At 40.1% G+C, this 14,040-nt stretch overlaps 1 protein-coding gene across 3 annotated transcripts in view; it reads left to right on the forward strand.

The window, feature by feature from the left end:
• ATF2 (activating transcription factor 2) overlaps positions 1 to 14,040 on the forward strand; it is a 92,189-nt gene that overhangs the window by 42,729 nt on the left and 35,420 nt on the right. For all 3 annotated transcript variants that reach the window (XM_030580862.1, XM_030580864.1, XM_030580863.1), the window contains 3 exons: positions 1,336 to 1,514; positions 3,371 to 3,485; positions 3,883 to 3,969. In XM_030580862.1, coding sequence (XP_030436722.1) covers positions 1,336 to 1,514; positions 3,371 to 3,485; positions 3,883 to 3,969 — 381 coding nt within the window. The remainder of the gene's footprint in view (positions 1 to 1,335; positions 1,515 to 3,370; positions 3,486 to 3,882; positions 3,970 to 14,040) is intronic.

Here is a 14,040-nt window from a genome sequence, read left to right on the forward strand (position 1 = left end):
ACTGGAAAAGCCTGCATCCAAAAGGAAAGATAAAAGCCAAGTCCAGATAAAATGCTCTGCTGCTGCTACCTGTATGTACCTCCAAGAGCAATAGAGGATCTAATAAGGAACAAACAGTGGGCATGCTTCCTCAGTAGTTGGAGATGATAATCTCTCCAACCGACAAATATCACTTTTTTCTAATCTTGATTTTAGTCGCAGCTAATGGGTTTTCATTTTAGCCCTGTCCTGGTTTGGTTAACTGCTCAGCTGCCCTGTCCATAGAATGCATTTATTGTGTGTGTTCATTTTATGAAGTATTTATATTCTATTTCAGTACAATTAAAGGTTACTGAATTTAGCAATAACAAATATTACCATGTAATTTCCAGTTTACTGCATCATGCAGTGCTCTCATATTAATTTTGGTTGGGGGCTAGTTGCCGTGTACAGTAGGTAAAGTTTATAGCACAGTATACAGGGTCCCATGTTAAAGGTAATTCCTTGTTTCATTAACTTTTGTGAAGTGCTTTGGAGTCTTCAGATGGAAGGTATGGATAGACGTGCTAAACGCTTGTTTAATATTTTCATTGAATCCTAACTGATTCCCAGTTTCAGGATTATGAGATCACATCCTCAGTCAGTTCTGTTACTTGCCTGGTTTACAAGCACAGTGATCTATCTTCTGTGATCAAATCTTTCTTTAAGATTCAGTCAAGATGTAGGTGAGGGTATTTCTAAGCATCTTGAAAGACTGAAAGAACTGTAAAGTCCTGTGAGTATTTTTCACAAGATAGGGTCCTAGTTAAACAAGAGAAATTAGTTTTTAAAAGGAGTAACAAATGTACTAAGTTTTTTTGCTTCTTACTGATTCCAATGGTCCTTTTTGTTTCAGCTGTTTATATACCCCTAAAAGAAATATTCATTTATATTTCTCTTTGCTGTATGTCAGGGCATATTGAAAAGGACTGTTTACCAAGAACTGATGCATCCGGTAGCATAATACTGATTGTCAATTTGTTTCCCCTGTATCTATTGGACTTACTAATATAAACCCTGACAGCATATTGGAGCAGTATGTCTCATAGCTCATCAAACTGATCTTGAATTTGGCCTAAAATTGTGACGAACAGATGCTTTTCTTGATTTTGTTTGTCACAGCCTTAATTATTGAGCCTATATTTTTGCTGAGTTTACTCAGTTTTTTAAAAGAGCATTATTCATTCCACTCCATGAGTCTGTAAGTTGTGTCAATGTTACAAAGATTGCTGATTTTTTTCTCTTTAATCTATGTTCACTGCACAATGTTTATTGATGGTCTGTAATTTCAATGGTTAATTTTCATTTTTCCCTTAGGAAGTGTCACTTCAGCAGACTGCACAGCCTACATCAACAATAGTTCGTCCAGCGTCACTGCAGGTTCCTAATGTATTGCTAACAAGTTCTGACTCAAGTGTTATTATTCAGCAAGCAATACCTTCACCAACTTCTAGCACTGTCATTACCCAGGCTCCATCCTCCAACAGGCCAATAGTGTAAGTTATATGCGATAGTAAAATATTTTATTGCAGATTTCTAAAAAGATTTTTTCTAGTTTACCAAGTACTTTTGATCACTTTTTTCTGCAATTTGATAAACAATGTGGCCTGCAACTCCCTATTCTCCAACAGTACAGTGAGTTTACATTATAACTGTGTAACACAGTTATGTCAAACAGAATTACTGGTAAATGTACAGAATGTGGATATTATTGATACCTTGTTAAAATGGCAAATAGTTTAAGCTGTTCCCCGCATGGGGAACTGTTAGTTAAATTGGAAAAGATGGGGATGAATATGAAAGTTGTAAGGTGGATAAGGAACTGGTTAAAGGGGAGACTCCAGCGGGTCGTATTGAAGGGTGAACTGTCAGGCTGGAAGGAGGTTACTAGTGGAGTCCCTCAAGGATCGGTTTTGGGACCGATCTTATTTAACCTTTTTATTACTGACCTTGGCACAAAGAGCGGGAATGTGCTAATAAAGTTGGCGGATGACACAAAGTTGGGGGGTATTGCTAACACAGAGAAGGACAGGGATACTATTCAGGAAGATCTGGACCACCTTGTAAACTGGAGTAAGAGTAATAGGATGAAATACAATAGTAAAAAGTGCAAGGTCATGCACTTAGGGATTAATAATAAGAATTTTAGATATACGTTGGGGACGCATCAGTTGGAAGTGAAGGAGGAGGAGAGGGAACTTGGGGTATTGGTCGATAGCAGGATGAGTATGAGCCGCCAATGTGATACGGCTGTTAAAAAAGCAAATGCGATTTTAGGATGCATTAGGCAAGGTATTTCCAGCAAGGATAAGGAGGTGTTAGTACCATTATATAAGGCGCTGGTGAGACCCCATCTGGAATATTGTGTGCAGTTCTGGTGTCCCATGTTCAAGAAGGATGAATTCAAACTGGAACAGGTCCAGAGACGGGCTACTAGGATGATCCGAGGAATGGAAAACCTGCCTTATGAAAGGAGACTCAAAGAGCTTGGCTTGTTTAGCCTGGCCAAAAGAAGGCTGCGGGGGGATATGCTTGCTCTATATAAATATATCAGGGGGGTTAACGTTAGGGAGGGAGAGGAATTATTTAAGTTTAGTTCTAATGTAGGCACGAGGACGAATGGGTACAAACTGGATATTAGGAAGTTTAGACTTGAAATTAGACGAAGGTTTCTAACCATTAGGGGAGTGAAGTTTTGGAACAGCCTTCCGAGGGAAGTAGTGCGGGCAAAAGACTTATCTGGCTTCAAGACTAAGCTTGATAAGTATATGGAGGGGATGTTATGATAGGATAGTTTAATTTGGGCAATTGATCTTGGATTATCACCAGATAAGTCTGCTCAGTGGTCTGCGGGGAGATGTTGGATGGGATGGGAACTGAGTTACTGCAGAGAATTCCTTCTTGGGTGCTGGCTGGTGAGTCTTGCCCACATGCTCAGGGTTTATCTGATCGCCATATTTGGGGTCGGGAAGGAATTTTCCTCCAGGGCGGATTGGCAGGGGCCCTGGAGGTTTTTCGCTTTCCTCTGCAGCTTGGGGCATGGGTCGCTTGCTGGTGGATTCTCTGCAGTTTGAGGTCTTCAAACCAGTTTTGAGGATTTTAATAACTCAGTCCTGGATTAGGGGTTGTATAAAAGTGGATGGGTAGGGTTCTGTGGCCTGCCTTGTGCAGGAGGTCAGACTAGATGATCATATTGGTCCATTCTGACCTATGAGTCTGAGTCTATAAGTTTGGACAGGGTTAAACCAAATTAATAATGTATCAAGGTTTGTAATAAGAAATGTCAGTATCTTTCAATTCTGCTGTATATTTGTGTCCCTTTAAAACATTTCCTCCTCTTTGTTTTTCTTAGACCAGTACCAGGTCCTTTCCCTCTGCTGTTACATCTTCCTAATGGACAAACTATGCCTGTTGCTATTCCTGCCTCAATCACAAATTCTAATGTTCATGTCCCTGCTGCAGTTCCAGTAAGTTTACACAAGACCTATTATACATTCTTAATTTTAAAATAATGCAAACTTGCATAAATGCTTTTTTTTTTAAATTTCAAACACTGACATTTTACAAAAAAAATGTTGGACTTGCTTTACTATGGTGTGATACATATTTTTGGCAACTATTGTAATTTGTGCTCTGGATACTTACTAGAATAGTATATCTTTATCATTCCAAATATTACTTAAATGGTTAGAAAGCTTTTTACCCTTTCAGAGTAATTAAAATACTGCTATACCTTAAGCCTTAGAACTTAGTTTTACAGATTTTGGTGGCTGTTTTGGTTCTAGTGGGCAATGCAATCATATAATTTGTATTATGCTGGAATACTCAAATATTGTTTTTCCTTTTTATGACTTTCCTGGTCAGCTTGTTAGACCTGTCACCATGGTGCCTAATATCCCAGGAATCCCAGGGCCCTCCTCCCCACAGCCAGTGCAGTCAGAGGCAAAATTGGTAAGTTAGAATTCCATTGATCTTCAAGAAGGTTAATTTGAAAAAATGTTATGTCATTAATAATTAGGTTTTATTACAGATGTAGTTGTTTGATTTAGTAATTGTTATCGTGCGGTATACATTTTATTTTCTACAGATTTTGATCTTACAGAAGACGAGCTCTGTGCTGGGATCCTCAGTGCTAGAAAATGAGTTACCAATGTGTTTTGGTTTTATGGTAATTTTAGATTCTTATATGATTATTAGCACTGGAACTAAAACACATTTATGAATTTAGCAGCACCAGTTAAATGAACTCTGAAGAAGACCAGTTTTTTAACAGTAAGCTCAGCCTCGCTCCTCATAGTGAAGGGTAGGCGTAGATGTGGCATTAGGAGACGGAGGAGACACAAGCTTAATATCACTTCAGCAGTGAACCTTGCCTGCTAGTAGAAGCAAAATTGAAGAACTACAGAGGTAAGCCCATACCAAAACAGTGTGAAGCTTCATAGCAGAAAAGACTATAGGAATAAAAAACAGGCTTTACGTGACAACACACGTCTTAATATTCCCAGCTGCTTATGGTCTTTTCTTCCAGGCATGTAACCTGATAGGGTTTAGTATGATGAACTTAAAAAGTTCGTTTGTTAAGATAACCAAAAAGGGTAAAGAAAAGAATCAGTTATATAAATGTACCTTAGCAGGATCATAATAATTATAGTTTAAACTTTAATCACTTCCAGTAAAAATGTGTATCTTCTCCAATTTGTTAGCTAGTTGCTTCAGTGCTTTTTTATCTAACTTTCCTTCATTCCATCTGTTCTTGTAAAATGGAATGGGAAATATATGACAGAAAAATTAAATAAATGTCCCCCCATGTGCATCCGTAGAAGAACTCCACAAGCTGAATCTGATTTGTAGATTACGTGCATTTAACTTAGAATAGTATTGTATTATCCCTGACGCTCGTTTATTTGTATTTAAAAAATTAAGAGGCGAATCAGGAGCAGTAAGTAGATAAAAATATTTTTAAATGTGAAGTAGTAGGGTATTCAGGGGCAATAGCGCCTTGCTAGGGCACTTCCATGGCAGCAGCAGGAGCAGGCAGCCCAGTTGCTACAGCTGCAGAAGCCACTTTGAGACTGTATATATTGCTGGCAGGAGGGGATGATGGGCTTCCTAGAGAGATGAATCTCTTAAAATCCTTTATTAATGTGGAGAGAAGGCTGGTGAACTTTCTTTTTGGTCTCCACTCCAAACCCTAGTGTATTCAGTAGTGAGGAAGTGTGCAGGGGTACCCCCAGAGATGGGCAAGGACCCTTTCCACATCAGATGTCTGTCTGTGTGAGGTGAGGCTGTTGGACACACAGAACCCCTTTTCCCAAAGTGATGCAACCACTCTCAGGAGTGCATTGGCCACCAGTGAACTCTGAGTAGAGCTGCCTGCTACAATCAGAGCTACTCTCCTATCTCTGCTCCCTTTGGTGAGTTGGCTTTTGAAGTACTGCAGGAGATGGGAGGACAGTACTAAGGGCTTTTTCTCCTCAGTCTCCACTCTTATCCTTCAGAGGGATTGAAAAAGGAGTCCTTCATTTTCAGAGTCAGGAAAAAAATAATTGTAACTGCCTTCCGAGAAAATGTATTTATCTTAATTCTGGAAAAAGATTAATATAAAAAATGGGGATCAGATAAGAACAAGAATTCTGTTTCCACACCTGACGTATTCCACAGGATCAAAGACTCCTATTCACAGAATTTCACTATGTGGAATCTATTAGAACTTCAAGACTAGAGGTCTAAATCATTTTTGTTTAGTTGGGCAAGAAATTAGATTCTTAAGAGTAAGAATAAATCATGCAGTAATATGCTTTATGAAGCTTTATATATGAAAAAATACAAGTGGTAAAAGCTTTTGATTTCACATAGGAAAAAGCAATCACTTATAGAGAAGGCACAGAAATAGCATAAAGAAAAACAGATTGCGAGACTTAAAATTTAAGTCTCATTAGTTTTCTCATTAGAAGCTAATATGTAGCTAATATGTGCACTTCAGTGTTTGCTTATCTTCTTTAAATGGGATGGTAAAAGCGTACTCACCATATTTCTTCTTTTCTTTCTTGTCTCTATGAATAAGGAATGGACAGAATATATCAGAATTGTATATATTAGATGTGCTTTATATAGTGTATATTCACAAAAATGAAGAAAATGTTATTTCTGTTAAAGTGTAAAGAACTAAACAAGAAGCCTAATATTCACAGAAAAATTTCTTCAACAAAAAATGGGATAGGCTAATAGCTAAAAGCTATAGAAAGTATTTTGAACAGGCACCATAGGTTACCAATTTTTAAAATTCCAGTTTGATTTTCAGAATTTAAATCTTTATTTGCAACACCAAATTCTCTGTCTTTCTGGTATATTTCTTGCATGTAAAAATATGTTAAACATGAAACTGCTGCAATGTAACGTGCAATACATTTTAAGTTCTGCAAATGTCAGAGTAATTAAATTTACTTTTATTAATTGTGATGGTCTCTGTTAACCAACAGAGGGTTTAGAATAGTTAATTTTATTTGATTAATATTTCCTCGATAAACAAAGTTGATGAAAATACCTTTTTAAAAAATGCTATGCTCTGATTGTCAATAAAACTTAATAAGCAGTATTAACTAGATACTATTAATATCGGTTAAACACAATTTCTAGGCTTATTACATATTTCTCTTACTATATCACTATGGTTACTAGCTAGAAGACAAGGAAGCAGAATTTTTGAATTCATTTGGAACTTTCTTATTGATATTGTAAGAGAACTTAGTCATGTGTAGACATATTTCATTGCTGTGGATTTTTCTCATATTACACTAGGGGAATGTAACATAAATACATACTTTATGTAATTGCTAAGACAACTGGTTGTCCAACTTGCTAAAACAACTGGCTACCTAACGTCAAAACAGTCTGCTGAATACATGACATTCAGTGTGACAATAATTAAGCTGCTGAACTAGGGATGATGTCTTGACAGTGGGTAAATGTCTTGGAGGGCTGTTATCTATTGTTTGCCTTTAGCTGTCATTGGTTAAACTTTTGTCTTCTATAATGCAAAAACTGAAAATTTCTAATCTCTAATAGAGTATCTTGCATCTTTTACTGTAAGTTATATAAAAAAATATATTATTGTAAGGTACTCTCAGTTGAGGCATTCTGACTATTCGAGAAATTCAAGATGAAGAGATTGATGTGGTGGTTGAGGCCCTAACCTCTTCTTTGACAAGACATGTGACAACTTGCCCAAAAGGAGACAATCATGTTCATAGTTTCCTGCAGGGATGACCTAACTTTTTGTCCCTGGGCAAAGCTAGCACTATCATTCTGACCAGAGAAACATCTTCTGCCTTCATCAGTAGACCAGGGAGCATAATGAACATTGTAACATTTAAGACACAACAGCAAACTACCCTGATGTGAAGGAAAGATTAGTGAGTGAGTAATACGGTTACATCAGGAGTTCTTTAATGATCCAAAAACTAAAAGGAATCCTACAAAAAGTGGAAACGTGGACAGATTGCTAAGGATAAGTACAAAAGAATAGTATAAGCATGTAGGGACAAAATGAGTGACACCTAGCAAGAGACATAAAAGGCAATAAAAAGAGGTTTTATAAATACATTAAGAGCAAGAGAATGATGAAGGAAAGTGTAAATCCACCATTTAGCGAGGGTCAGATGGTAACATCAAGAAATTCTGAAATATTTAATGCCCATTTTGGTTCAGTTTTACCTAAAAAGATTAGTTGTGACCAGATACTCAACACAATTAATATTTACAAGAAGTGGGAAGGATCACAAGCCAGAACAGGGAAAGAACAGGTTAAAAAATATTTTCGTCAGCTGTATGTCTTCAGGTCTTCAAGGCCTGATGAAATTCACCCTAGGATACTTAAGAAACTAAGGTCATGTCTATATTTACCAGGGATCAACGCTGCTGTGATCGATGCAGCGGAGGTTGATTTAGCGGGTCTAGTGAAGACCTGCTAAATTGACCGCATAGCACTCTCCGGTTAACTCTAGTACTCCACCGGAATGAGATGATTAATGTAAGTCGACAGGAGTGCATCTCCCATCGATGCAGTGCGGTGTACACATCGCAGTAAGTCGACCTAAGCTATGTCCGCCCCAGCTACATTATTCACATAGTTGGAGTAGCATAACTTAGATAGACTTGCTGCAGTAATGTAGACAAGGCCTAACTGAAGCAATCTCAGAACCATTAGCAGTCATCTTTGAGAACTCATGGAAGATGGGTGAGGTCCCAGAGGACTAGAGAAGGGCAAGCATAGTACATACCTTTAAAAAAAGGGAACAAAGAGGGTCTGGGAAATTGTAGACCAGTCAGCCCAACTTTGATACCTGGAAAAATACTGGAACAACTTATTAATCAGTTTGTGAAGCCCTTAGCGGATAATAGGATGATAAGAAATGGATTTGCCAAGAACAAATCATCCTAGACCAATACAATTTCCTCCTTTGATGGGTTTACTGGCCTACTGGATGGGGAGAAGAAGTAGATGTGAGATACTGTGATTTTTAGTAAGATTTTTGACACAGTTGCATATGACATTCTCATAAGCAAACTAGGGATGTGGCTTACGTGAAATTACTATAAGGCAGGGGTCTCAAACTCAAATGACCACAAGGGCCACATGAGGGCTAGTTCATTGGCCTGAGGGATGCATCACTGACACACACACCCTGCTGCCCCCCCGGCCCTGCCCCCACTCTAGCCCTTCCACGAGGCCCCGCCTCTTCCCATTCCTTCCCTCTCCCTACCCCTTCCTTGAAGTCCCTACCCCAACTCTGCCCCCTCTCTGCTTCCAGAGGGTGCATGAGGGGTGTGGCAGGAGCTCAGGGCAGGGAGTTGAGGTGCAGCAGGGGGTTGAGGTGCGGGCAGGAGGCTCATGGTGCAGAAGTGGTGTGGGGTGCAGCAGGGGGGCTCAGGGCAGGGAGTTGAGGTGTAGGAGGGGTGTGGAATGCGGCAGGGGGCTCAGCACAGGCGGGTTGGGGTGCAGATGGGATTGGGATGCAGCAGGGGGCTCAGGGCAGGGAGTTGGGGTGTGAGATGCAGCAGGGGGCTCAGTACAGGGGATTGGATGCAGGCAGGGGACTCGGCAGGGGAATGGGGTGCAGAAGGGGTGTGGAATGCAGCGGGGGGCTCAGGGCAGGGGGTTGAGGTGCAGGCAGGGGGCTCAGGGCAGGGAGTTGGGGGGTGGGGTGCAGGAGGGCTTCGGGATCTGGGGTGGCAGCGGCGCACACCGAGGGCAGGGCAGGCTGCCGGCCCCGATCCCGCTCTGCTCCGGGAAGTAGCTGGAACCATGTCCCTGTAGCCCCTGGGGGAGGGGAGACACAGGGCTCAGCATGCTGCTTGCCACGCCTTCAGGTACCTCCTTCGAAGCTCCCATTGGCCGCAGTTCCCTTTTCCCGGACAATGGAAGCTGGGGGGAGTGGAGGGAGGCGGTGCCTAGAAGACAGGGCAACACAAGGACGGAGCCCTCTGCTTCTTCCCCCCACCCCCGGCCGCAGGGATGTGATGCCAGCCGCTTTACAGAGTGGTGCGGGGATCAAGGGGGACAATCCTGCGACTGTAGTTTGCCCACCCCAGGCCTGGAGGTAGGCTGAGGGGGCAGGCGTGGGCCGCAGAAAATACGGCCTACAGGCCCTGTATTTGAGACCCCTGTTATAAGGTGAACACACAACCAGTTGAAAGACTATACTCAGAGTAGTTTATGGTTCATTGTCAAGCTGGGAAGATGTATCTAGTGGTGTCTTTTGTATTCATTTAGATGGAATAAATGAGCCCAAAGAGTCAATGACGTTAATATGACAGTATTTCAACATTAGAGTGTTAAAGGAGGTTTGGGGTCTGGTATAGAGATACCACAACCTACTTAGTGCCATGGCAAACACACCTTTAAAAAAATCTTTTTCACCTTTTATTAAAGAGAGAGAAAGAGAGAAGGAAGGGAAAACTGGTAAAGCATTTGAAATGTGGAGTATTGGGGAAGACTTTTATTTTAACATTCCTTGTTCTTTTCCCTTTAGCTGAAGAGAGAGTTTTTAGAAGGAAAACCCACTTAGTCTATTAGATGGTATTAAAGATGGTAATAACTGTCCTTTTGGGGAAAAGAGAAGTTAGTTGAGAAGGGCTAGAGTTCTCATTGCTGTGAAAGTCCAATCCCATTTCTTAAAAGACAAAAAAAAATAAAAAAAATAAAAACAACCAAACCCACACACACAGAAGAGGAAAGAAAAGAACAGCATTTGGAAAATGCAGCTTCTGTCTCTAGTGTTGATTTTCACTTGCAGCCTCGCTGCTGAAAAAACAAAGGAACAGCAAACTGTTTTGTTAGTCGTGCTAAGGCCTAGCAAACTTGTAGCAGCATTGAGCTGTTTAGGGCATGGCTTTTATCTTCCTCTTCTGGGTTACAGGCTTACAGCAGTGTAGTAAAATATATAGTCTTGGCCAGCTAATCCAGATTCTCTTTAAACAGAAGGCAAAAGACGAGAGGTAGGAAAGGGAGTAGTGGGTGGTGTGATAAAGTCTCAAATCCTAGATGGTATTTCGGGTTCAGCTGGAGTTGGTAAAGGTGGCAATGTCATCTAAGTCCCTCTCTTGCCCAGGTCTGGTCAGGACATCTTGGAATCAGGCTGACAAAGGTCCAGTGATGGTACAGTAGATCTTGCAGTCCCAGGAGATAGTAAGAGTGGCATTCATGATGGTGAAGCTCGCTCCTTTCCCTTCTCTGATCTTTCAGTCAGTTATTGTCACATTAGCCAGCTTTTTCCCTCCACAAGTCTCTCTTTGAGGACTCTGAAAGGGAGTGATGGGCAGAATAGTCAATCTTCTTATTTTGTCCACCAGTTACTCCTAATTTCTAAAACACATTTTTGACTAGATGACGTCTTGAGGTCCCTTCCAGCCCTACATTTCTATGGTTAACAGAAATTGCATCCATTTGTTACAAGCTCCCTTGACTTTCCTAATATTCTTCATGGGGAAGGACAACATAGCTAAGTTGGAGTCAACTTTCAATGCGTGTTAGGCACCTAACTCTCTCAGGTGCTTCTGAAAATCCCACCCTTACTCTGTTTTCCCATTTTTCCCGGAGGGACAGGAGGGGAATAGAACCTTAGATGAGTGTTGGATGCATAATTTATTACCATTTGACTCTAGTTTAGCTACTTTTTCAGAGTGAGCCAGAGCATAGAACCACTGCATTTTTTGATAAATAACTATTTATTTCCTTATGGCTTGTATGTAGCAAAGCTGCGCGTTCAAAATCATATATAGCACCATTTGTTGTGATAATCATAAGAGTGAGCTTTACTGAAATAAATGGAAATTTTGTTTTAAACTTCAGTTGTTAAAAATGTGTCAGCAAAAATGTTCTTTGATAATAGATATAAGTCATGGTTAAAATTTCATCTTGGCTTTCCTAGAAGACAATCCCACAATTGTTGGAGAATAGGGTACCTAATCTGTCTCACATGCCAAATATAGCCTTCACTCATGCATTCGTCTAAAGAATGTCTTTCTGCCCATTTTTTACCTTGTAAGTATGAGCGGCTCCTGAAGCCTCAGTTCAATTTCTAAATCTGCTCTCCAGTGACATTTCAAAGTCTTACCAGCCTGAAGCTGCCCAATTTAATATTCAGGTTTGCCTGTCATTTGGTTGGTTGAGCTGTATTCCACTTCCACACATGTTTGAGTCTCCCTTCAGTGCCTGGATTGCACATCTGTAAATATTTTCTTTGTTACAGCCTTCTTTTGATTTGACTTGAAAGAATGTTTATCTGGTCTTTGAAGATGTATCATTGAGATGTCTGGTGCTAACATTCTGGAAAAAAGTTTAACCTTACAGGATAGTTTTCTTCTGATGGTTTTTCCTCTATGCAGTCAAATGTCATACCAGTATAAAACACATGTGCAAGCACAACTGCGTATTAACTTTGTAAATACATAATTTAAATAGTTGGATTTTTGTTTTGTTTTTCATTTGGGATGGCTGTTGTTTTGATGAAATCCCAACCTGGGAATGTCAGACTCCTTCAGGGTGGCACAGTCTTGGCTTCTCATGCAGCCTATACGGAGACAGTACACTGTGAACACAATTGCCTTGGGTGGGGAGAAAGAGAGAAAGCACAGGAGCAAGAAAATAAGATAAAGCATGAAAATAAACCAAAAAATAAATAAATAAATAGAGAGAGAGAAGAAAAAAGAACAGGGATAAAAAATTCCCGGAGAGGCAGAAAATAGGAAAATGGTTAGCTCTGATCATTTTGTTGCGATGCACTCTCCAGTAAGACTATGTGAAAAATATACTGTATAAGGAACAATTGCGTGTATGCTTAAATGCTGAAGCATAATGATATGAAGTTAGACAATAATATGTATTGCATTTAAGCCCCTGCATACAATATTAAATTTAGGTAGGTGAAACAGGCATTCTAATGTACTTCTTTTGAGTTGGATGTTCATGTACACAGTGTTAGCTTGCATTATTCTATGCTAGTGTTGTCAGGCATGAAGTGTCAGTTGCTCTTATTCCTTTGAAAATATTTTTTATTGTTCGCTTTTAATAGGAATGATGATTCATAGATTCCAAGGCCAGAAGGGACCGCTGTGATAATCTAGTCTGATCTCGTGTGTAACAAAGCCCATACACTCCAGGAATTACATTAGGGAAGTTGTATCTTTTAGAAAAACATCCCATCTTGATTTAAAAATTGTCAATGAGGACGAATCCACCATGACCCTTGGTAAATTATTCCAATGGTTCAACTTCCAATGGTCCAGCCACTGGTTCATGTTATACCTTTCTCTGCTATATTGAAGAATCCATTATTAAATATTTGTTCCCGTGTAGATCCTTACACACTGTAATCAAGTCACCCCTTCACATTCTATCGGTTAAGCTAAATAGATTGAACTCCTTAATTCTGTCACTAGAAGGCACGTTCGCTCATCCTTTAATTTTCCTTGTGTCTCTTCTCTGAACCCTCTCCAACTTATCTGCATCCTTTTGAATTGTGAGTACCAGAGCTGGACACAGTAGTTCATCAGCGGTTGCACAAGTGCCAAATATAGAGGTAAAATAATCTCTCTGTCCTGCTTGAGATTCCTGTTTATGCATCCCAGCATCAGAGTCACTCTTTTTGTCACAGCATCACATTGGGTGCTCATGTGCAGCTGATTCTAAGAGTCTTGTAGGAAGATCAGCTTTACAGTTCATGTATGAAGTGTGCCATATGCGCAAAATGTGGGTTTTCACACACACAGGCTCAGTGTCCATTGTTATAAAGAACTCTCTTAAGATCACACACAAAAGTAAAGCCACACGTGCAGGTTGATTTTTTTTTTTGGGGGGGGGGGGTGTTTTTGAGGTGCCCAGAACACATGCAGGTACAGTAGGCGATGTGGAAAAATGTTATACTGTATTGTCAGGGAGGGTTCTGTTATTTTAGAATTGGGTCTTTGATCTGTTTGAGAGGAAAATCTGAAATTCCAGATATCAGTGTATATAAAAAGAAAAGGATGATTTACCTCAAGCTGTGTAGCATGTTTGTCATTAACATGCAGTTTGAGGATGCAGACAAAAAACATTGGGGAAAACATTCTGAGTGAATCATGAAGTTTCCTAAGAAAATAAATTTAAAAATCTTTGTTTAAACAAAGTTCTACTCTGGAGAACCCTTAATACAAAGCCTTTTGTGACAAACTGAGAAATATCTTGAACACAGTGGGTAGCCAGTAGGCTTTCTGCAGGGGGTTTCTACTGAGAGTTGACAGAGGGCAGTTTGGCAAATGTTCAGAAACCTATATTAGCTTGGTTGAGCCCGGCATGGGACCTTGTGTTCAGCAGAATTCTTCTGACCTGCCTCTCTGCGTGCCGAGCTAATCAGCAAACACCTAATGAGCCTACTCTAAAGAAACAGACCCTCTCCCAACCTAGTTCATTTTCATAGGTTCTCTGGGGGTGGAGAGACAAGACTTCATGAGGACTGATGATGCTGCATAGACCACAATAATGAT

Source organism: Gopherus evgoodei, chromosome 11 (assembly GCF_007399415.2).
Source record: "Gopherus evgoodei ecotype Sinaloan lineage chromosome 11, rGopEvg1_v1.p, whole genome shotgun sequence".
Lineage (NCBI taxonomy): Eukaryota > Metazoa > Chordata > Testudines > Testudinidae > Gopherus > Gopherus evgoodei.